The sequence below is a fragment of the Hemicordylus capensis genome, chromosome 5 (genome assembly GCF_027244095.1).
Source record: "Hemicordylus capensis ecotype Gifberg chromosome 5, rHemCap1.1.pri, whole genome shotgun sequence".
NCBI classification, from domain to species: Eukaryota; Metazoa; Chordata; class Lepidosauria; order Squamata; family Cordylidae; genus Hemicordylus; species Hemicordylus capensis.
In genome coordinates this window covers 104,136,173-104,161,977 of record NC_069661.1, presented here as the reverse complement: position 1 = coordinate 104,161,977, position 25,805 = coordinate 104,136,173, and the positions used below count along the sequence as shown (strand labels likewise).

Genomic DNA, 25,805 nt, shown 5'->3' with positions numbered 1-25,805 from the left:
GGGTGCCACAAAAAACGGCATCCTAGGATGGCATTTGTTCCTCTCCTGTAACATTGGTATATTTTTTCCTCATGGAATGAATGCTTTTCCCCAACTCCACCAGCAGTGGCTAATGACTGGCAGCAGAAATGGGAGTAATATACAGCATGAGGATATCACAACATGCAGAGAGCAATCCTAAGCATCACTGGGAAGGGCATTACATGGCATGAGTATACTCTTTTCAGTGACAGCCCCATATCCCACATAATATGTAGTTAAGCCAGAGATGCTCTGGTGGGCCAGAACCAACCATGATTTGGTGGTCTGAGATCAATTTTTGGCATGTCATTACGTTAAAATTAATTAACAATATTAATGAAAGCAGTTATTAGCTACTTGTGGATCTTTGCCCTTGTCAAGGGACCCACAATTAAGGACAGTGGCCCTGTTCCTGCTCAGTTAGTGGGGCACCTGGAGTGCATGCCAGCCCCAAACAAATGCCAAGTCTTCTCCTTTCCCTAAATTGCTGTTTCTTTCAGGTTGCAATCCCAGAAATGCTTACTTGGGAGTAAGCCTTACTGGGTACACCATGGGATGTATTTTGAGTAAATGTAAATAGGATGGTGTTGTAAAGCAGTTTCTGGAGAGGAAAGAAGAATGGCCCCCTTCTCACGAAAAGAGGAAATTGACCAAATGAGCAACCCTCTGCCTTTCTGAGGTGTGCTTTGCCCATGCCTGGCAGATGCTGCCGCCACCACCATCCCAACCCACTTCATCCATCACAGCTGCTTCTGCTCAAGCAGCAAAAACTAGCTCACTCACTCATTGGTTTGTCACTGCCACATGCATCTCATCTTGTCTCAAGTGCTCAACTCCATTGAGCCATTGCTGCTAATCAGTGGGACAAGCCAAGAGCTCTTCAGGTCTCCTGCTGCAGAATATTCCTACCTGAAGGCCAGCAAAAATGGCCCTGTGGGCTGGTATAGGTCCTGAACCTCTACTGAACCTTCTCTCTAGATTGATTGTTTCCAGTTTGCGGCAGACAATAAGCTACATCAAAGTAAACATCTCTTTGCATATTTTGCAAGCTATATCGCAAAATTTTGCCACATTTAAAGAAATGAAGTCATCATCGTCAGACAGAAAATGGTGTATATAAAACATGTCCGTATGGCCGGGGAAATTTGCTAAAAAGGGTAAAATAAAACTAATTCAAATGAACCTTCTCTCTATGCAGCTTGAGACTTAAGCTGTATAGCGACAGTAGTAGAGGGTCAGTTAGTAGAGGGTCAAGATTGCATTCCCTGTCCTCGCCTGGCATCCAAGTATTGGACACAACTTTTGAATAAAGTTTTTATATTCCCACTCCGATATGCTCAATCTCTGGAAACTTTGCATTAACATACAAGTTTTATAATTTACATCCACCCAAAAAATTTACATCCACCCAATTAATAATAAGACTAATAAAATAAAATTAAGGCTTCCAGGATATCTTTTCCTGAGCTTTTACTTATTTATTTAATTGATATAGCACCTGACGCCAAAGGCTCTAGGCAAAGAAATATAAAAGGGGGTGATGTTTGCCCTTTTTTATGAAGGCAATGGGAAGATTCCTCCACATATGGGTGGGATGATGGCCCAAGGTGGGACTTCAGTTCCAGAAGTTTCTGTAATTTTCTACCATGAAACAAGCCACATATAGGACTTCTTTGAAGTTTTTTTTAAATCCAAAAAATAATTTAAAATTCAACAGATCAGTTAATCTGCTTGAAAATTAATACTCAGAGTCCTAATAACCTGTCCTACCTCTCTGCCAAATTACAGTACTCTAGGCCAAGCCATTCCAGAAATATAAAAGCGGCCCTCTTTTCCCTTGGGAAAAATCATGGGGCCCTCTAGGAGAATGGGCACATGGACCTGGACCCCCAAGTCCATTCCTAATGGCGCCCCTGCAAGAGAAAGCAGTTCATTGGTGGATCGTTCAGCCAATACAGATCTAGAGAATAATCAAAAGGGAACACAGCACAGTTCTGTTACTGAAGCTAAGTAGGTTTGGCCCTGGTTGGGTGACCACCTAGAAATCATACGACTGCCACTCTGAAGTCTTTAGAGAAGAAGAGAAGGACATAAAAACTAAAACAGTTATGTTGCCACAAGCCTATAATTTTTTTTAAAATGGTGGTACTAAAGTGTTATAATAGGGTAAGGTAGACCAAAGTGAGGGCAGACCTGTTACATTTTACTTACATGTGATGCTGCCTTAGCATGCTCTGTCCCAATAATGCATATCTTGAATTAATTAAAATTGGTTTTTTTCTAATTTCAGATACAGTCCTATTTAGCATCACTTGAAGGAGAAGAGTTGGAAACAACAAAAAATGCTTTAATTGCTATTAAAGCAATCTTTCTTACACAAGAGTCAGATAATGAAGACAATGAAGCAAAGAAAGGTAGATGCAGAATTACTGATATCTCACATGTGTGACAGCGGTCTACATGTTTTATTCAAAATAGTGAGATTAGTTGGTTCTCTTAGTAGTGAATGACCTAATCTCCAGAGTTAGGTTATTAAAAATCTTCCCATTAAGACTCTGCTGTCCAAATCAGTCATAGCTAACATACAGTGAAAAAGCTGCATTTTGCTCTAATATGGAACATATATTATGTGGCATAAAATCAAAAGAACTTACCTGTGCCCTATGCACTGCTTTTGGCATCATCAGTGCCATTGCTCAGGATTCATCGTGCAAAGGACAATTTCAACCTATCAGGCACCCCTCCTATCTTGAAAATGAGGGAGTGAATCCTGGTGCAGAAAGAAAAGTACAGTGTTACTTTATGGACCTTTCAGCATACAGAAGGTTCATTACTCTGGACTGGCACAAAATCAGGTCCCACTCCAAGTGATCTGTTTCTTTTAACTGTGCACGAGGAATGTGAATCCATTACTAAACTTCTTGACTGCAGAGGCAGCTGGCAATAAAACAAGTAGCTTGAAAAAATAATAGACTATCCCAGATGTAGGAGGTATTGACAGTTCTGCTATTATTTTCATAACTAATTAAGCTTGTTCCAAAATTATTTCCCTTTGGAAATAAATATTAGTTATGATTAAGAAGGTAACAGAACAAGATCTTCCATATAGTCCTCTGGTTGTCTTGTCAAGTCATTAAAAAATATGTTAGGAAAATGAGTTCTGGTAACCACTATACTAAGTATTGCAAGAATTTAAATAACTTCCAAGCAGAACACTAAATTATTGAATGCATAAGCACAACATGGAACACATTGCTGCTAGAGAAGCTTGTTTATTTGGTTGTTTGTTTATGCAATTATCTTTAAGGAATGAAGAGAAAGAAGAAAAGTCTTTATAAAGCATTGGAACTTTTGTCTTTGGGGGATAATACACAGTATATACAGGAGTAAAATATTTCAAGAAATATGTACTTCTCGTGTTTCTTGAAGTATCTTGTAGTTATAGTGATTTAAAAGTGTTAGGCATATGTTTATTATTTTATGTTTTTGTTTTTACTGTTTTGCTAGTGGCTTAACACTTTCTAATAACTATAAAAAACAGGTTGCTTCCCTGTAACAAATGATCTGGTAGTAGTTCCAGACATTCATAATAAGTGGGTTCTGTGCCTGCGCAGATCAGCTTTGGTTGGAATTCGTTAGCTCCTTGTGATGCCTGCGACCACCGGCTGCACGTGACTGCAGTATCCTCTAGTGGCGGTTAGGCATCCCTTTACTCAGTTTCTTGCTGACCGCCATAGCGATCAGACCTTGGAAACAGTTTGCTCCTCGGAAAACTACTTTTAATACTTTAAACTCCATCAAACAACTACTGGCAACAGACTTAGACGACTCTTTGGATTTCCCCTTGGATTTGGCAATATCTCATCCAGGGCGGCCAAGTCATCTTGGGAGGTACTCCAAACTTTGACGCCCACCTCCAAGCGCCTAGAGGCACTGTATCGTATACAGGAAGAAGAAAATGAATATCTGGTGCACCACCCTGTGCCAAATTCCTAGGTGGTTGATTGCGCCACTACATCTAAAGGAGGGCGACGGCATACTACACCAGTGGACAAGGAAGGCCGAAAGCTGGATGTGCTGGGCAGACATACTCACTCTACAGCTTGCCTTTCAATAAAAATTGCCAACTATATAGCCTATCAGGCCAAATATACCCATTCCTTATGGGAAAATCTGTATGACCAGCGGACGTCATTGGAACTGTCAGACTTCATTAAGAGGTTTGAGGCCACCTTTGTAAGAATAATGGTGGCAACTCACCAGCAACTAGCAAATGCCAAGCATCTGGTGGAGTCCGTACTTTAACTTCCTCCATCGTTCTGAGGAAACACGCCTGGCTGAGGGCTACTGGCCTACAACAGGACAGGAAAGTTCATATTGAGTCACTGCCTTTTGAAGGAAAAGGGCTTTTCTCTGACAACATCGATGAAAGAAACAATGGAGCAATGGGGGGAAATCAAGAATAATGGCATGCTCCTTCACAACTCAAAAATGCACCAACACCAGATACTAACCTTAACAGCAGTATCAAAGAAAAGAAAACTTTTGCCGCCAGAACGACCGCAGGGAGTACAGGCGGCCATACAAATGCTATAATAAAAGGCCTTTCTACCCCAGGAACAAGCCGAATCAGTCAGGACATAATAAGGCTGCATAGCAATCCAAGCAGCAGCTTTGATCTGGGCCAGAGCCCATCTGCAGACTGGAATGCGCTTCTTCACAACAACGACAACAGCAGCATAAGCAAAGGATCAATGAAAACCTGCGTGAGGGAAAACATCTCCTTAACGCCAGCCAGAATAGCCATCAAACTGGCAAGCCACACTCAAGCGTGGCACCATATAACACCAGACCGGTAGGTCTTACGTATAATCACAGTGGGTTATACAATGGAATTCAAGGAGAACCCGCCTTTCATGGGTGTGAAGTTCACTCCTGAGACACCAACATTGCGAGAGGAGGTACAACAGCTATTGCTAAAGAAAGCCATTTCACCAGTACAATTGGCTCACAACCAGACGGGATTTTACTCCCGATACTTTCAGATTCCCAAGCAGGATGAGGGCATACGACCAATAATGGACTTGCAATGGCTGAATCAATACATCGAAGTAAAAAAATTCCGCATGACAATGTTGCAAGCCATCCTTCCACTACTCCAGAAGGAGCCATGGATTGCAACGTTTAACCTCAAGGATGCGTACTTCCATGTCAGGATACAGGAGAGTCATCGCAAATATCTCCGCTTCACTATGAGGCCGGAGATCTATCAATACAACATTTTGCCCTTTGGACTAGTCACCACTTCGAGGGTATTCACGAAATGCATGGCCGTCATAGTAGCCTACCTCAGGGTACAGGGCCTGTCAGTATACCCCTACCTAGATTATTGGCTCTTCACGGCCAAAACGGAACAACAGCTTCTAGCCCACATAGGCATGGTGACAGCACTGCTAAATGATTTGGGAATCCAAATCAGTTGGAAAAAGTCGTTCCCGAAACCATTAACATGCTTGCAGTACATCAGGGCACAGTTGGATATGGTGGTACAAATGGCTTATTTACCAGAAGAGTGCTACCAGTGCATACTGGCGCTCATAAACACATTCCATGCCACTCCACTACAAAAGGCAAGGAACATACAGGTACTTTTAGGCCTGATGGCTTCCTGCACCACAACAGTCCATTATGCAAAACTAAGGATGTGCAGATTACAACTATGGTTGATTCGCTCCTTCCGCCCAAGGTCCGAACCACAGTTCAAAAGGATCCTAGTCCCGGAGAATGTGCTGTCCTCCTTACACTGGTGGATGAAGAGGGTGCACCTACTGAAAGGAGTACCCTTCCGAATGGCGCTACCAACCTTGACAGTGACTTCAGATGCCTCCATGGGGGGATGGGGAGCCCACTTGGCAGAGCACAGAGCCTCTGGGCTCCAAAGGAGGCTCGTCTTCACATCAACTTTCTGGAGCTCTTAGAGACTTACAAGGCCCTTCAAGCCTTTCTGGAACACATTGGGACATTGGGTGGAATGTCGTTCAACTTTAAATGGACAACGCTACGACCATCACCTGTGTAAACAAACAAGGTGGAACAGTATCCAGGTCTCTTTACAAACTCAGCCTCCGGCTATGGAACTGGTGCATCCCCCAAAAGATCCATCTGATAGCCATTCACATCAAAGGGACCCTGAACTGCCTGACGGACTCATTAAGCAGAGACCTAGTACTACATCAGCACGAATGGGAGCTGAACCCGATAATCCTGGAACAGCTGTTTGCAACATGGGGACATCCGGAGGTAGATCTATTCTCAACGACACAAAACAAGAAATGCGGCCAATATTGTTCCAGGATGGGTCAGGAAGTACTATCCAAGGGCGATGCCTTTCAATATCAGTGGACTCAGGGTATATTCTGCACTTATCCGCCGATACCTCTACTGTCTAAGGTAGTTGCAAAACTGCTACAAGATCAGACACGGGCTATGGCCCAGGCAACCATGCAGCTACTCGGACTGTCCAGGGGGAGATACAGAAGACTCCCTTGGTGGGCAGATCAGATATCTTAGGACCACAGATGCATACTGCACCTGAACTTGTCGGTGCTGAATTTCACCGCATGGAGTATAGGCTTCTAAAGAGAATCCTCCTCAGCACCAGAAAGGTATCCACCAGACGCAACTACAGAGCTAAATGGTGCAGATTCTGTGCACATGCTGCCTCCCGGGGATTCGAACCCAAGGAAACAAGCTTGAAAGCTGTAGTCTTCCACCTCACCACCCTAAAATGAGACAGCCTAGCTAATGTATCCATAAAAGTACATATGGCGGCAATATCAGCCGCCACAGTGGGTGGGATGGTAAAACAGTATTCACCCACCCCAGATGTAAGGACTTCCTAAGAGGTATTAATAACCTTTATCCGCCTGTGAGACCACCTACGGAGAAATGGAGTCTATCTCTAGTACTCGTGGCACTGACAGAAGCACCTTTCGAACCGATGGCAGCATCACTATTGAAGTTGGCAACTCTCAAAATGCTTTTCCTGGTGGCTATAACCACAGCAAAGTGCGTTAGTGAGCTCAGAGCACTCCGGATAGATGAGCCCTACACTAAATTCTGTCCCGATCGTGTCATCATTTGCTTAGACCCTGACTTTAGACCAAAGATTATTTCAGACTTCCACTTGAACACGGATACTGTACTACCAACATCCTTCCGAAATCCTTCATCTCCTCTGGATCGTGCCACGCATTCATTTGATGTCCGCAGAGCCCTGCTCTGCTACCTCAAGGTGACCCATCACATTCGGAAAACGAAACATCTTTTCATATGTGAGAAGGATAGACACAGAGGAATCTCTCCAGCTCAACAGAAGCTCTCCTTTTGGTTGATAGAGCTTATTAAAATGGCGTATGACCAGCAACAGGTCACTCTACCAGTCTCAATATGTGCTCATTCCACTAGAGCGTATGCCACCTCGGCAGCACATCTGGCGGGCATCAGATTCAAGGACATTTGCACAGCTGCCACCTGGGCATCTCATCATTCCTTTATCAAACATTACACCTTGGACTTCTGCGTACAGCAGCAGCTGCAGAATTTGGACGGGCATCCTTAAAAGAGTACTGCAGTAGCTTGCAGCACCCACTACCAACTGGGTAGCTCGTAATTCACCCACTTATTATGAATATCTGGAACCACTATCCAGATAAACAGGTTGCTTACCTGTAACAGATGATCTGGAAGTGGTTCCATGACATTCATAAAACCTGCCCGTCCGTCCCCGCTGCATAGGTAGCAAGCAACTACAGTGCCAGCTACGACGCCAATGGAGGCATAATTGGAAATAGGCTACAGAAACGCCTACAGTTGCCACTCTAACTAGTCGACCATCAAGAAACAGTAAAGAGCCGCCTAACCGCCACTAGAGGGATTGTTCTCTTACAACTCTTTATCTGACTTTCCTGTGTTTGACCTGGACTGTATTTTTGACTATTCTTCTGTCTCTCGGACTTGCTAGTCTATTTGGATTTTTGACCTTGGACTGTCTTTGAATACTTTTTGGCTTGTGTTTCTGGACTTGGCATGGTAACTCTGAACTGGCTGACCTTGGACAGTTTTTTGGGCTTGGCTGTGTTTTAAAAGGTGTGCGGCCTGCAGAGGCACTATGCCCTCTTCTGATGGCCATGCTGAGTGCCTCATATGTTTGGGGGATAGTCATAATACCAGTACCTGCGAGATCTGTTTGTCATTTAAGAAAAAGACCCATTTAAGCAGGGAATTCCTACTGAAGGCCTCTCTGTATAAAAATATTCTCTGTCCGGGGACTCTGCAGCCGAGCCTGCTGTCTCTGCCAAGAACCATGGCGTCTAGCCTCCCAGTGCCATTGGTACCTACCTTAGCGCCTAGCCTGTCGACGTCCAGCGCTTCTGCAAGCGCAGAGTTTAGGAAGCACTTGGAGAGAGGCCGGGAGCACTCCCCAAAACACAAGCATGACCGTCATTGTTCATCCACAGGAGAGCCGCATGAGAAGCATGCTTCTACCTCGGCGCTAGCTTCGACGCTTTCCGTGTCGCCAAAATTGGACTCGGCGCCTAAGCCTCCGACTCCATCTTCCGCCAAGATCCCATCACCTTCAACTGCGCAGCTGGCTACTTAGTTTTCTCCTTGGCCTTCGTCCTCTGGAATTGTCACTTCCAAGCAGTGTTCTCTCTAATATTTTTCATCTGTGTGCGGAATGAGTTTTGTTCTGAGCAGCAGTATCAAGGTGTTTGAGCACATGCACTCAAAGTGGGGCCTTCCATATTCAACCTGAGCGAGATCTAAAATTGACTGAGCGGACATCCAAAAACGTGTGAGCGCGCGCACATGCGCATGCCTTAGAGAGAACACTGCTTCCAAGTCTTTGATGCCGAGAGCTTCGGTTCCGGCCCCCTCGGTGTCGAGGGACCTAAGCACTTTGGGACATTCATTGACAGTGGCGCACTCGACGTCTACTCTGTTGGCTTTGATTCATACTCTGGCTCTGAGGCATTTGACATCTTCGACACCTGTGTCTCATGTTTCAGCGTTGACTTCAGCTCTGACCCCAAGGCTCTCATCTTTGCCGATGTCAGTGACCTTGGCTCCGATGTCAACAGTGCCTTTGCCGGCTCCAGCTTCTCTCAGTGCCCCTGCGACTGCTCTCCATCTCTTACCTGCTTGTTTGGCACCACCTTCACCCATCGTCATCACCCATGGTTCAACACCTGCCCAGTCTCCTCTCCATGACTCCACCTTTCTCCGTTGCAGCCTGCCACACCTTTTCTGGACTCTCCAGCTCTGACAAACCTACTTCGGAAGAAACTGGAGCGCCTACTCAGCTCTGCTAGCTTAACACTCTCAGGCTTTACTTTCAAAGGTTTCACCTTGTCACAGGGTCTTGACACTGACGAACCCAGTTTGCCGCTTCCTGTACCTAAGACCCCTACAGGTGGTTCTTCCACCTCAACACTGACTTGCACATTGGCTGTGCCCTGGAGGGAGTGCTTCCACTTGTCTGCCTCCCATGTCTCAAGGAATCCCCTGGACTTAGTAGTAGCTCCCCAGGGGCCTTTGACCCTCACATTTGAGGGCAAGGGAGTGTTTCCGTTCATGCTCCCTTTACTGTTCTCCAGCCTTACCATATGGCTTTGAAGAATATAGACTGTGGATGGAAATCAATGCACCTCTTGGGGGGGCTCTTCCAGGGCCTCTTACTCTGGATCCCACTGGCCCTTTTAAGCACCCTGTCATGCTGACTGCCCTTTCGAGGCTTGCTATGCCGATGCACAGGGCCCTGCCACCTACACCTGTGCTGCCATTATCACCTGCACCTGAGCTCCCATTTGTGCTTGTGCCTCCTCAGGCACCTACTCCCCTGTGTGCCCCAGGACCTGCGGCCCCTGTGATACCATCTGTGCCTGGACAGCCTGTTCCCCTGGGTGCCCCAGGACCTGCGGCCCCTGTGATACCATCTGTGCCTGGACAGCCTGTTCCCCCTGCAGGGCATCACCCCAGGACTCCATTGCCTGAGGATCCTGATATGGACGTGGAGTCCTCTTATGCACCTGATCCTGACTCTGAGGTCTTGGAAGCGCCACCGGGCATGTCGCCAGATGATAATATGGCAAACCAACTGTCTAACTCTCCCACTGAGGAGACTAAAACCTACCAGGTGCAAATCCAGATGGCGAGGGCCTTAGGCCTGGAGGCACCCCCTCCTGAGGATGCAATCAAGGATCCTGTCTATAGCTATCTTTCTTCCACATCCATAGCTCTCCCTACTGTGCTGCCCATGCTCCCGGCTCTGGTCGCTGCTTCCAAAGTTGCTTGGTCTGCCCCAATGACATCCATTGTTCCTTTTAAAAAGATGGAGAGCCTGTATCGGGTCCATGATGCTTTTTGCCCATTTATGTTCAAACACCCGGCACTGAATTCGCTTGTGGTGGACCGCGCACTGCAAGCCAAGTCCATATGAAAACATTCAGCTCTGGTGGATAAGGAGGGCTGGAAATTGGACTTCATGGCAAGGAGGTTCTACTCCTCTGCTTGTCTTCCCCTTAAAGTTGCCAACTACTTGGCCTGCAATTTTTCACTCAGTCTCGCACCTTGTCCTTCCAACACAGGTACCGCCCTGGTTACCAGCAGCAGTACCATCCCTGGACTTCCCAAGACAGAGGCAGTTTCAGATGAGGATCTAGGTAGTACTCTAGGCACCTCTTCCATCAGCACCAGAAAGGCCAACAGAAACCAGAGCCGCAGGACCAATCCAAGCAGTCCTTTTTAACAATGAAGACCTGGAAGTATCTATCCCCATTACCTCAGCCTCTATCCGTCTCGCTCCCTTCCTCCCTTCCTGGTGTCAAGTGACATCAGATGCATGGGTGTTGTGCATAGTGGCCAGTGGCTGTGCTATTGAATTTGACTCTCTGCCCGCCCATGCGGGCATAAAATACACCCACTCAACTCCTATCATTGAAGAAGAGTTTTCTTCGCTGCTCCAAAAAGACTCCATAGAACCAGTTCCATCTTCTTCCATGTATTCTAGCTATTATTCAAGATACTTCCAGGTTCCTACGCATGATGGTGGGATCCTTCCCATCCTGGACTTGAGAGAACTGAACAAATTTGTCAAAACCTCCAAGTTTTGCATGATCTCCCTGCAGTCCATTCTCCCATTGTGGGAAGAGGAGTGGTTTGTGTCCTTAGACGTAAAGGACACCTACTTCCACAGCTCTATAAAGCCTCAGCATTGCCAGTTCCTACATTTTTGCCTGGGTACAAACGTGTACCAGTATAAGGTGCTCTCATTTGCACTACGTGCATGGTGGCTGACATTGCCTATTTGCACATACAGGGTATTTCTGTATTTCCCTATCTAGATGTCTGGCTTATCAGTCATCTAGAGAGAAGTCCACCCTGTTGTTCAACCTGCAGCTTACTCTCTCTCTCCTGGCAGGTCTGGGGCTCGGTGTCAATCTGAAGAAATCTGTCTTGACCCCCCAGCGTGCCAGCCAGTACATCGGTATGACCTTGGATCCTGGTGAGAAAACTGCATACTTACCTGTAGAACGCATTTAGGCTAGTTCTTCTATGGTGATCGCTTTCCAGTCTACTCCCATGCAATGGGCTCAGTCCATCCAACACCTCTTGGTCCTTACGGCTTCGTGTACCATGACTGTGGCGAGCGCATGCTTGAGGATGCGGAGACTACAACTCTGGCTGCTGTCTGTCTTCTGGCCAAACCTAGACAGTCAAAACAAGTGGTTAGTTGTACCAGAGAATGTCTTGAGAGACTTGCTCTGGTGGGCCCTGCCTGATTCTCTTTCTCAAGTCCCCTTTCAGGAACTCAGCCCTACAATATCAATCACTTCCATGCAGGGTTGGGGTGCTCACTGTGGTTCCCTCCAGGCACGGGGCCTTTGGAACTCTCAGCAGCAGGAGCTTCATATTGATGTTTAAAGCTCTTCGCATGTTTCCTTGCTTTCAAGGCATTCCTACCCATTATCCAGGGCCAGGTGGTTCAGGTCCACATTGATAATACTATGGTTATCGCCTGCCTGAACCATCAGGGTAGTACTGTATATCCGAGTCCCTGAATAACCTTGCATTGCAATTGTAGGAATGGTGCCTGAGATTTGATATCCTCCCCATGCCAATGCGTATTAAGGGGGAGGATAACATTTTGGCTGACTCCCTTAGCCGGGATCTCTCCTCCTCTACCCTCCATGAGTGGGAAGTATGATTCTGTTCTGACAGATGTGTTTGACTCCCGGGGTGTCCCTGCTGTTGACTTATTTGCCACTGCACAAAATGTGAAGTGTCCTTTGTTCTGTTCTAGGGCGGGCATCGGCCCAAACTCCCTAGAGGATGCCTTCCAGCTACAGTGAAAGGACAAGCTGTATTACCTTTCCCCCTGCCCTTTCCACTAATATCCAGAATGGTGGGGAAAATGCTGCAAGAGCACAACTAGCGCATCCTGGTTTGCCCCTGGTGGCCCAGGCAACCCTGGTTCCCGGCTCTCCTTAGGCTATGCAAGGGCTCTTAACTTTGCTTTCCACTTCGACGGGACTTCCTCACAAGAGACGGGGGTCTGGTCCTATACCATGCCCTTTGGACCCTCTCACTAACAATGTGGAGGCTGAACTTTTAGATGAGATTCTGTTGAATGAAAGAAAGGCCTCTACAAGAAGGGACTTTATGTGCAAATGGAAGCGTTTCACACTCTATGCGTCTGCTAAGGGCTTTGACCCGCTCCAGGTTTCGATCCGCCAAATACTTCTCTATCTCACCTCTCTCAAGGGTTTGGGTCTCTCAAACAGCTAAGGTTCACCTTGCTGCCATCTTGGTTCGCCACCCAGGCTGGGATGGTAAGTCAGTTTTTATTCACCCTGACTCTAAACATTTTTTGAAAGGGTTTAACAACCTGTACCACTCCCCAGTGCGGGCACCGGTTGAGCTGTGGAGTCTTTCACATATGCTGTCCATTCTTAAGGGGGGCCCCTGTTGTCATCCTCCATGAAACTACTCTGCTTTCCTTGCGGCCATCATGTCTGCGAGACGTGTAAGTGAACTCACTGTGCTGAGGGCAGAGTCCCCGTATACTAAATTTTACCCAGACAAGGTTGTCCTGCATCCGGATCCCACCTTTCACCCTAAGATCATGTTGGACTTTCACATAAACCAGGACATTGTGCTGCCTATGTTCTTCTGTGACCCATTTACACCTCTCGAGCGTTCTGTGCATGCCTTAGATGTCCACAGGTGTCTCCTTTATTTCCTGGATCGCACAAAGACAGTCAGGCGTTATAACAAACTGGTCATCTCCTGTTTAGGAGCTAGTAAAGGTTTCTTCATTTCTAGACAAAGATTATCCAACTGGCTGGTGCAACTGATTTTCTTCTGTTATAAGAAGCAAGGCATTCAGCAACCCTCCAAAATTTGGGTGCATTCCTCATCTAGGTCCATCGCTACCTCAGCTGCCCACATGTCGGACATCAGTATGAAGGACATTTGCAGGGCTGCCACCTGGTCCTCGGACTTGCCCTTTTCCTGTAACTATGCTGTGGACTTGCATTTTGCTTCAGAGGCCAGTTTTGGTCAGTACTGTAACCACTAGCACCCACCTTCTTTTTACGGGAGCTAGTCACTCACCCAGTTGTGAGGGACCATAGATCCCCACAGAGCTAAACAGATTGCTTACCTGTAACTTGTGATCTCTGTGGGAATCCATGGTCACTCACAATACCCGCCCTGCCATCCCCTCTGCTAGCTTGGCATGCACTGTTTACTTATCTTTGTTACTGTGGCTTGTCTACTGTCTTCTCTATCTCTCAGTGTTGTCAATCCCTTCGCAGCGGCCGATTCAGGAACAGAAGAGGGAGGCACTCTACTTCCAGCTTTGTAGGCTCAGACATCATTACACTTTAAAGGGCTGGAGAGCACCTAAACTGAGCTATAGATTCTTCTGCGGGTCTTCTGTGCAGGCTCAGAAGACCCAGTTGTGAATGACCATGGATCACCACAGAGACCATAGGTTACAGGTAAGCAATCAGTTTTTTTGTTTAGGTTGCTTGAATGGTATCTAATTAAAAAGATTTAAAAAGAAATAAAAGCAATCCTAAGTTGTCCCATGCTCGAAACTTTTATAGAAACCGCATAAAGGTCTATTAAATAAATATATGGGGTAGGTTTAGATATATTAATTCATACTTTATTACAGGGGATAGGATTAGATGAAGCCCAGAGTTCTTTCCAGCTGTATAATTCTGTGTTAAGTTGAGTATTGTACTATGTTACCATTATCTTTCCCCCCATTTTTTCTTTTGCAGCAAATATGGGAGATGAGTTTGTAATCATATTTACAGAACTGCTATTTGAACTACATGTTGCTGCCACTCCTGACAAACTTAACAAGGTAAGAGATGTTGCCTAGTTTGCTTAGGATCCTGCCTTTGTTGCAAAAGTTGAGAGCATATTGATTAAGAAGGACTAGAACAGTTTGCTAAAAGTCAGAGCAGTGGTGCAAATGCAGCTTTGGTAAATGAGTAGGCATAAGAAGAGGGCGCGAGAGGCAGAGACTGAGAGAGAGAGGAAGTGGTGAAGAATAAATCAGAGAAGAGAAAAGCAGATGGCTTTGTGCACTCTACTTGGTATGTTTATACATTGTTCTGTTAGAGGTTGTTGATTTTTACCCACAATAGGTAAAACAGCAGAGCACTAAGGAATGAGCACACACTCCAGTTACAAAGTAGGTAGCAGAGGATGGTTTGGATATTGCAGCTATTTAGAGAAAACACATGGAGATCCTTGTGTGACTAAACACTAAACATTTATTGGTTAAATACACTTAGATAGGAAAGACTTATATCTAATCTAAAGGACTACATAATGGATAGGTAAGGAGGGAGAGAAGAGAGAGAGAGAGAGAGATGTTTCCATCTGCTCTCTAGGAGGAAAGGAAGGATTGTGACTCAGCACAGGAAGTGCTGCAGAGTCAGTTCAGGGGTCATAGAGTAGGGACAGATAGGGAGACCCTGACTCACTGTCTCTACTCCCAATGCCCCTAGTGGTCATTAGGACAGTTGGTGCAAAAGGTCGATGCACTGGAAGTTCATCTCCAACATGTTCATATCCAGAAATTTGATTTCCTGGAGTTAAAAGATTTTCAATTATGCTTTTCAAATCAGTGAATTCTTACAACATATTATTTAACTGTTTGTTTTTACATTTATATCCCGGCTCTTCCTCTAACGAGCCCACAGCAGTGCACATGGTTATGTTTATCCCCACATTTCTTGAAGTTTGACAACTAGAGCCATTCCCTTTGCATTGCTCCCTTTTGGAAGGGCCCCAAAGGATCCTAGAAATTTGAGTGTGGCGAGAAGCTAAAAATTCTGTTAGAGATCCCAGCCCTCATCTTACAAAACTTTCTAACCCTGTTTGTGGACTCTGTTGGTTCTTGTGGGACTTGCTGGAATGGCCTTTGGAGACTGCCTGCGGGTGGTGGGCTCACTCTGGAGAGTCCTTGCTTTCACGGACAAAGGCGAAGCTTTGGGCTCCGATTGCTGACGGTGAGATGGAGCGTGGTGCTGCTTCATGTATAAAAACAGGGCTGGCTCAGGCATCGATTTGGCCTCTTCAAAACTGTTCAGCCTGTTGTGAGACAAAGAATACTTGAAGGCGCCCTTGCTGTGGAAAAAGCTGAAATGAATGAAGAAGTCATTTGCCACTGCAGTGTTAAACAGTGCTGTGCAGCGTTTGGCTTAGAACATCAACAACTGGACCTCACATTTCTGTGCCTTGAATATATATATATTTTTAAAGTTCTTTCCATAGCAAGGAAGCCTTTAAGTATTTTTGCGTCTGCAGAAAGAACATTTTATTCTCTGTGTAAGTTAGGGTACATTTTCTGGTGTTTGTCTTGTAGGCTAGAAAGAAAGCTTATGATTGTTTGGAAGAAGCCTCTCTCACCACATCTATAGAAACAGAACAGAACCCAGAAAATAAAACTAAAGAAGAAAATAGTGATGAAAATCCTCAAACAGGAGAATCTGGCAACAGAGAAGAAAAAAAGAATAAAACCATTGAGGTGAGAGATAAACAGATTTGTTTGACTGCCTATCATAATACTTTATCATTACATGTAAATAATTACATTACTTACATTACTTCTTACTTGAGCTAACAAATTATATTTTTGTGTTGTTATGCACTGATTATTTCTAAGAGAATAATAGTACTACCCTGCCCATCTTCTATGAGATTTTTCTGCCCATCTCCATATAAGATCAAATTGGTTTTCATACACTACATTGTTTTTTCTAAGTTGGAAAACCGTGTCAGTTACAAATTCAAGTCAGAGAGCTGAGAGAATTCAAAGATATTTGTCCCAAGCAGGCAAGAGAGAACCATGCACGGAGCAATCTTTCTGCATGCACAGATCAGATGTGCATCCAGTGCATATCCACACCACAGTGAACATCTGTCTGTCACGTCACATATACATTCCTTTGCAGATAGGAATGCACATCCCATCTGCTCCCTCACACTACTCGTTTCATGCAAAGCTTTCTTGCAGTCTGACTAAAATTGGACTGAAGCCAATGATCACAGAACGATATCTTAGGTTCTCATTATGTATTGAATGCAGGCAGTCCAACCTTTCTAAAATGTCTACAGATTGAAATTCTGTGAACCAAAAAGGAAATGCAGACAGGGGTTCCTTTCATTTCCTCTTGCTTATGGCTCTTTGCCCACCTTCCCCGCCTTCTTAATGGCTTTGTACTCCTTTTCCTTCTCTTCCCACCTATATTGGATAGAGGTATAAAGTGATAGTGCATTAAAATCCAGAAGGGATATCCCTCTGGATCTTAATGTACTATCACTTTGCACCTCTATCCAATAGAGGTGGAAAGAGAAGGAAGAGAAGTGCAAGCCATTAGGAAGATGGAGAAGGTGGGCAATGAGCCATAAGCAAGAGGGGGGAAAGGCAAACCCCTACCTGCATTTCCTTATTGGTATAGAGTCTATACCTTCTGGCTCTTAATGCACTATCACTTTGTACCAGCATTGCCACCTATCCCCAGCTTTGACATGCCTCTCTGCCCCTTTCTTCACCAGATATACTGGCTACTGTTTTCTCCCTTTGAGACTAGTGCATGGGACACATCTCTTGTCTGTCCAGGGATAAAGGCACTGGAACAATTTAATATTTAAAGCAATAGGTCTGGAAGAACTAAACTGTAGAACAAGATACTGTAGATCTGGATAGTAATCCTATGACAGTCATAAACTTTTGGGTTCTGCATCTGTGCAGATCACTTCAGGTAAAATTTGTTAGCTCCTGGAGATGCCCCCTACCGCCCGTTGCACATGCTCAGCGTCCATTTATATTGGTGGTTTGGCGTCTCTGTTTCGGTTGTTCTGACCACCAAAGTGATCACTTTTTCAGATTTCTAAAGCTCCACAGAAAAAACTATTTAAAAATAATCAGTATGAATGGCAAATACTCAGAACGGCTTGACTACCCTAACGGAAAACGATAAGTATAATACCATAACTGCATGGATTACGGAACACATAATGACAATCCTAACATGCAACAACTTAATATTGATCTTCGGTGGAAATTACTAGCTAGAAAAAAAACCACCTTTAAAAGGTGTGTTGATTGCAAGGGCAAACTCCCCTCGACTGACGGCCACAAACTCTGTTGTGTCTGGGAGAAGGGCATAATACAGCCTACATAATAGCCTGCTCAGTCTACTCTTCATTCTCTAAGCAGACTTTGAAAAACCAAGCAGCACACCTGAAAGTAGTGCTGCTAAAAAGCACGCTAAGCCCCAAGGACGCTTTCCCCCAATCACCCTCAACATCGAGGTTGACATCGAGGACCGCTTCATAAACGCAGTCTAAATCTTTGATGCCTGGGTCTGTGGCTACAGTGCCGAAGGTGGGATCGACCTTCATAAAGCTGACAGTCCTGAAAGCCAGTCCCAAATGGTACAAAACAAAGTGAAAAGGTGATGTAGTGGCCGAAGAAACATCGAGACAAAACATTAAAACATCATCAGAGGTCAAGCGAGGCAACTCCTTCCCCAACAGAGTTGCAGTGTATGAAGCCCTCTACATTGAAAGAACTTCAATGGCCCATGGGCATTCCAGCATCAAAGCCTCAGCATCGAGCAATTTCGCTTTCGCCCACACCAACTCAGCAGAAGTCTCTGTCTTCACCAAGGCTCCTGCTATCAACAGTGGCTGCCACAGCAGCTTCGTCAACATCGAAACCAAGTGACCGGACTCCATTCACTATTGACATTGAGCAAGATGTCGAGCTCAGCACCGAAGTCGCACTGGATCCGTCGACTTCCAGGGACATCATGTTACTCATAGAGTCGGGTGAGAGTACGCCATCAACTACCACTTTTAAGGGCTTTTTAAGCCATGGCCTCGACGTCAAGGAAGGGGAGGATACTGAGCAAAACCCTCAGACACCCAGGACTCCATCGATATCAAACAGAAGTCTGTATGGTACCACCCCAATTCATGGGTTTCTGCCAGACAAAGGATGGGGGGAGAGTACCACAACATTGTCCCTGGAAGAATACTCAAAATTTAAGCAGTGGCAAACTCAAAGAGCAGCTCCACAGGTGCTGCAGGTGGCGACACAGGTCACACTAGCAAGGAAATGTGATTCAAGATGCATCAATACAGACTACTATGCAGCAAGAAACTATTGCTACAATCCAGGATGCAGTGTTACAAACAAATTTCCTGCCACCTCCAATAATACCACCACCTCACTTCCAGGTGACAGCATCAATTCAGACACAGATACAAAAGGAGTGTGTCACAGCTCGGACTATGGCAACACAGACAGTGACAATACCACAAAGCATAGCAGCACAGACGATGCTGGAAAGAGATTCAGACATGTCTAGAGAGGATAGAAGGAAGTCCTCATCGGAAAAGGAAACAAGACTGGTCTCATCTGGTCACACCAGTTGCACAGCAGGAAGCTGGAAGGATGCAGGGAAAAACAAGCAAAGACAGGCTGCCACGGCACGTACTTCTGCAACCACCTGTGCAGTAGTCCGTGAGGACTAATCAGAAGAAGAGGATGATTATGTTACTGATTCTACTGGGGAAGAGTCTAGTGAACATATCCAAGAACCAAGCGAGAATGTAGCGGCGACTCCGTCCATATCACCATCAGAAGAGATGAAATCCTATCACCAACAAATAGCAGAAATGGCTGAGGTGCTAGGTTTTGATCTAAAACAGAAAACTACAGATCTAGATGATCCAGTATAAGCATTTTTTTAAAAAAAGTCAGCAAACAAGAAACTGAAACAGGGATGCCAAACCACCAATATAAATGGACGCTTAGCACGCACAACGAGCGGTAGGGGGCGCCTCAAGGAGCTAACAGATTTTACCTGAAATGATCTGCACAGGCACAGGACCCAATGTTTATGAATGTCATGGGATCACTACCAGATCATCTGTTATAGGTAAGCAACCTGTTGTTGTTGTTTTACTGAAAAGGACTCTCAAAAGAGAGCAAGGCATAGTCATTTGGGCTTGCTGTTTCTAAAACTCAGATCTAGTTTGTGATCTGTTGAATCCATTAGAAATGGGTTCTGTGCCTGCACGGAAGCCTCTTGGTGCAGACTACCACAACTCCTCATGGCGCTTTCACCCCACCCCAAGTGACCATATGGTTATTTAAGGTGGGGTGAAACACCAGCACTTCAGTTCCTTTGCGACTGCTGTAGCGATCAGTCACTAGGTCTCTGCATTTAGGTTCCTCTTTCTTGTGAGTCCTAGATAATTATTTTTTTTGTAATGGACTGATTTACTGGGAATTGACTTCGGATTGCTATTGACTACAACTTCAGATAGATTGGATAACTTTGGACTGATTTAACGGAATGCTTGACAACAGCTATGGATACTCCTAAACAAACTGAGAAGAAATCGCACAAAAAAAGTTTAAACGTTGTGCCAAGTGCAAAGCAAAGCTCCCGTCACAAGACGGATATGCCTTATGCTTAATTTTCCTCTGAGGAGCCCACAATACCGTCTCATGCAAAGTTTGCCAATAGTTTTCTAAGCAAACCTGCCTCAACAGGGAGCTTCGTTTGAGGCTGCTCTATATGATGATGTTTTGAGTCCCCCTGGGTCCATCTAAGGAGGGGGCAAGCTCATCTGCTAAGTCTTCTGGCCCAAGGGCTGAGACTCAGTGCCTGTTTTTAAGTCTCTGAAGACACCCAAGAGACATGGAGACAAAATGGCAGCAGCATCGGAGTCCGCCAAATGGAAGAAGAGGTCATTGACATCAGAAGATACTCCCTCCCCGTCGACAGCATAAGATGTAGTCCTAACATCTATTTCGAAGCCGTCAGCACCAAGCTCAGACTCAGCATTGACAGTGAAGGAGTCGACTTCAACACCTTCAATGAAGGAGCCATCTTTAACACTGAGGGAATCAGCGTCAAAAGTGTCTGCATTAACTTTGACATTATTATTATTTATTATTTATTTATTCAGTTTTTATACCGCCCTTCCAAGCTGGCTCAGGGCGGTTTACAATTAAAAAACAGAAATCATTAAAAACAATTAAAACAGAAATACAAATATAAACACCAGTTTAAAAACATCTTAAAAAACAATTAAACTATCAAAACAATTAAAACCCTGAAAACCAGGTTAACATTAAAACAATTAAAACTGATTAAAAACCCTGAAAGACCAGGCCAAACAGATGGGTTTTAAGGGCTCTCTTGAAGGTCAGTAAAGAATTAAGATTACGAATTTCTGCTGGGAGTGCATTCCACAGCCCAGGAGCAGCTACAGAGAAGGCCCGCCTGTGAGTCGCCACCAAACGAACCGGTGTAACTGGAGACGGACCTCCCCAGATGACCTTAACGTGTGGTGGGGATCATGTAAAAGAAGGTGCTCTCTAAGATATCTCTGACCCAAGCTGTTCAGGGCTTTAAAGGTAATAACCAGCACTTTGTATTATGCCCGGAAACATATCGGCAGCCAGTGTAACTATTTCAAAACAGGCATCATATGGTCTCTCTGGGTTGCCCCAGAGACCAATCTGGCTGCCGCATTCTGAACTAACTTAAGTTTCCGAACTACGTACAAAGGCAGCCCCATGTAGAGTGCATTGCAATAGTTAAGCCGGGAGGTTACCAGCTGATGCACCACTGTTATGAGGTCATCCTCTTCGAGGAATGGGCGCAGCTGTCGAATCAGCCAAAGCTGATAGAAAGCACTCCTGGCCATGGCCTCCACTTGAGATACCAGGGTGAGGCCTGGGTCCAGGAGTACTCCCAAGCTGCACACCTGCTCCTTCTGGGGGAGTGTAACCCCATCCAGCACAGGAAGATCTAACTCACCCCTCAGATTCTGAGCCCCCACAATGAGCATCTCCGACTTGCTTGGATTAAGCTTCAATTTGTCATCCCTCATCCAGCCCATTACTGCCTGTAGGCAGGCATTTAGAGAATGAGTGCCATTTCCTGAAGATGAAAAGGAGAAGTAGATTTGGGTGTGTCATCAGCATACTGATAACACCCAGCACCAAACCTCCTGATGACCTCAGCCAGCGGTTTCATGTAGATGTTAACAAGCATTGGTGACAGAATGGAGCCCTGAGGGACTGCTGCACTTTGGCTCCTGCTCCAGTTCTACCCTGCCAAAGACATGCTGCGCTTTGGCTCCTGCTCGGTTCTACCTTCGTTCTACGGTGTCAAAGTCTGCCTCGGTACCAAGAGCGAAGTCTCTTTTACTGGCATCAACTCCAATAAGATCGCCGTCAACACCAACAATGTAAGACATACCTTCGGCACTGAATACACCAATTCTAATGGAACAGGTTACTCCATTTTGTCAGGCCCCATTCACTTTCAAGATTGAAGATGCTGACGCTAGTTATATTGAGGAGACTGGGGCCTTGGACCCCAACACAGCACAATCTCTGCTTTCAATGCTGGCCTCCAATAACACTACCTCATCTACATTGACGTTTAGAGGTTTCCCTCAGCCTGTAGACCGTGGTACTCATACAGAGCCCCATGATTTGGTGGAGTCAACTACTACTCAGCAGCACCCACCTGTGTGTTATGTGCTTACAGCAGCGCATCTAGCCACTATGACCAGTTGGCACACATGCAGTTTCTCACACCAAAATCTATCATCTAACCTGCCCACCCTTGTGGTTTTGGATGGGATTCCCCAAGTCTAGCATAAAATTACTAGGAGGATAGATCATGGAATTTTGGGAGAGGAGTTCTTAAAAGGGTGTTACAATAATGACTACTGCGACCTCCATCTAGAAAAGCTAACGAAACACCAATTTCTAATGGATTCAACGGACCACGAACCAGATAAACAGCTTGCTCACCTGTAACTTATGATCCGGTAGTGATCCGTTGACATCCATTAGACCCTCCCAAACCTCCCCACTCCAGCGATCATCCAAGAACTGAAGTGCTGGTGTTTCTTCCCGCCTTAAATAGCGGGACAGGGTGCCCCGTGGGGCAGGGTGAAAGCGCCATGAGGAACTGGTAGTCTACACCGAAAGGCTTCCACACAGGCGCAGAACCCATTTCTAATGGATGTCAATGGATCACTACCAGATCATAAGTTACAGGTGAGCAACCTGTTTTTAAGCCACCATACAAAGTGAATTTAAAAAAAAAAAATTTAATGTCAAGTAAATTTTGAAAAAAATACAGGAAACTGAGGAGTAGTTTACTACATCCACTGGAATTTATGAGATGCTTTGAGGTTTTTTATTGTTACATTGTAACAGCATGTCCTTAGTTCAAGGTGCTATTAGCCAATTATATTTGCAGAACACATTTGCACTGATGTTATAGTGACAGTGCATTGATTACCTTAGAATTCAAGGCATGTTTGTTAATTCCGGTTAATCTGTTGCCCTGAGCCTTTTGTATTTCATTCCAGGAAATCTACATGTTATCTATTGAAAGCCTTGCTGAGATAACAGCCCGTTGCATTGAGCAGCTTCATAAATTAGCAGAATTAATTCTTCATGGGCAAGAAGTGGAAAAGCCTGCCTTGGACCAAGCAAAAGTTTTAACAAAGTGAGTATATGTTTTGTTCTCATTCTTTCTGTTTGTGTGCAAGCACTTGTTTAATACTTCCCCAGGGTAGTTCCACTGAAGCCGACATTTGATTATCTGCACCTCTCTCATGAACATCTGCACTGTTCTTTCTACCTGCTGTGTTGCAGAATGCCTTTGTAACATCAACACAGTAGGCTTTCATGACATCCATTGCTGCTGTAAGCATATTCTTTCTTAAGCACTTTGTGCTAGTGGTGCAACAGGACTTCAAAACACCAGACCCAGGTTTTAGTTACTATTTTGGTTTTAGGCCCCAAAGAATCCTAGGAATTACAGTGTGGTGAGATGCTAAAAATTCTGCTAGTAGAGATCCCAGCTCTCACCTTACAAAATTACATTCTTCCCTAGGTTTTTTAGGGCCAAAATATATGTTACATTAAAATGTATAGTTTAGCACTGTGGCTGACATCCAGACTAAATTACTCCTGAGTGGTCCTGTTGAAATTAAGTAGTTCTTTAGAGTAATTCCTGAATAGTACTATTGAGTACCTTAGTCCGGATGTCATCTTCTGTTTTGCGGTTTGTTTGGGGGTTTTTTTAGTTAAATAACAGCAAGGCATGAGGGCAATCAGGATACAAGCTGCAATGTATTAGGAGGGGCTATTGAACACTCTCCCATCACACCACAGTCCTGACAAAACTGCCTCCCTGAAACTGCTCTTAGCTCTGGGAGGGAAGCTTCCATTGGTGCCAAAAGCAGCTTTGAAGCACAGTTTTTGTCAGGAGGGAAGCATGGTAGGAGAGGTTTAATGCCCGCTTCCTGTGTGTTGCCGTCCCAATCCTGATCCCTCCCTAATCTCTCACACATACAAACACACACACAGTCAGGCTGCTATTTTACTTTAAAAAAATTCAGAGCCAAGGTCTGCATTCAGCATAACATATAGTTTGATCCTTAGGGAGAGCTGATGGCTTTTAAACTATTTTATTTCTGTAATATGAATATGCCTCCAGTTACACATGTGCTCTTGCACAAACTACCATTTACTTGTGAGGCTTGTGCAGAAATTCTCTGTCCATTAGACAAACCCAGCGTAGTATTTCTTCTGCTGAAAAGATTATTTTGATTATTCCTTACCATTAGTTTCTACTGCAATAAAATGGATTGCTTGTGATTTGTTTGCACTTCCTCGATCACACATTATTGTTATAAAAATGCAACAAGTTGCACAAGTTGATTAAAATATTCACAGTTAATTGCTATTCATCTGTGTTTGATTCATACACACTAAACATAGTCAACAATATGCTGGTAAGATGGGCAAATACATTTCTTCTTTCTGTTCTAATTTTTTTAACAGTTTGATAAGTACAATGTGTAACGAAGTATCATCCCTATCAAAAAAATGTTCTGAGGTTTTAACTTCAACTGGGGTAAGTTGTTCTGCTTTTCTTTTATTTACAACTCACCTTTTCATCTCAAAGTCTTATCTCTTGGCTGAGTGAGAGAATCAGCAAATATGGAATTTGGAATCCATTTTCTAATGAAGATCCAGTAATACACAAAAATTCCTTCACCATGGAACCATCGGCATATCAGTGACTTGGGATCTATTTTAGAAGCTGCAGTCCTGTGTCCTCTATCTGCTTTTAGTGCAGATAGTAGTAAATGCAATTTCTAGGGCTCATTCTTCAATTTCCCTCACCAGCTTGAGACATTTCTTTCATCCTAGATGCCCAGCACAGCCAAAATCTGCAACCATCTGCTATATATGAATAACTTCTCATTCTTAAAAAGCAGTTGGATTCATAGGATAGTACAGAGATTTAGTTAGTCATCAGGAATTGTTTTTTCACATTTGAAGGAGCTAATTTGTATAAATGCCTGTCAGTTAATTGTTCTTAATTGAAACTCTCAAATACATACCTCTGCCCTATGGTTGATGTTTCTACCACTGAAATAGTGTCATATGATAGAATGCTCTTCCTGGTTTAAGGACTCTTACGTTGTCCCCTTTTATTCCTGTTCTGTAATACAATGCAAGCATTGCAGTCCGCAAGTACACTTTGGCAGCCATTTTGGCCTCCTCCAGAGCTATCATAATTCACAAGTTACTTTTTTAGATAAAGATATCACAAGTTATTTTAGCTTGCCTGTTTTGAATAGTGGTGAGAGCTGATATTTACCATGTCAGCGCAACACATGAACACTAGAATTGAATCAGGCTTGGTGTCAGGCATGAGCTAGACGAGTGGGGTGAATAGTTCATCATGTGGCCATCTTTTCTTCATCCTAGGGTGGAAGCCTATTGCACTGGGCAGCTCCAGAAATTAGCAGAATTAATTCCTCATAGGCAAGATGTGGAAAAGCCTGCTATGAACCAAGCAAAAGCAAAGTGAGGCTATGTTCTTACAATAATGGTGATCTTGGTTAAAGAGTTAACCAGGTTTGCTGAGTCCTGTGAAGCTGATTATGGTAATGCAGATTTTCCAGGCAATCCTGGTTAAATGTGGTTTAACCACAGTGATTTGACCAGGATTGCCTGGGAAATCTGCCTTCTTAAAACCAGTTCCATGGGGCTCAGCAATCCTGGTTAACTCTTTAACCATGATTGCAATGATTGTAAGAACACAGCCTGAACAGATTTTTGTTCT

At 44.6% G+C, this 25,805-nt stretch overlaps 1 protein-coding gene across 3 annotated transcripts in view; it reads left to right on the top strand.

Annotated features, from left to right (window-relative positions):
* FAM114A1 (family with sequence similarity 114 member A1) overlaps nt 1-25,805 on the top strand; it is a 72,995-nt gene that overhangs the window by 36,185 nt on the left and 11,005 nt on the right. For all 3 annotated transcript variants that reach the window (XM_053252376.1, XM_053252374.1, XM_053252375.1), the window contains exons 8-12: nt 2,312-2,435; nt 14,376-14,461; nt 15,974-16,135; nt 23,029-23,168; nt 24,512-24,584. In XM_053252376.1, the coding sequence (XP_053108351.1) occupies nt 2,312-2,435; nt 14,376-14,461; nt 15,974-16,135; nt 23,029-23,168; nt 24,512-24,584 (585 nt within the window). The remainder of the gene's footprint in view (nt 1-2,311; nt 2,436-14,375; nt 14,462-15,973; nt 16,136-23,028; nt 23,169-24,511; nt 24,585-25,805) is intronic.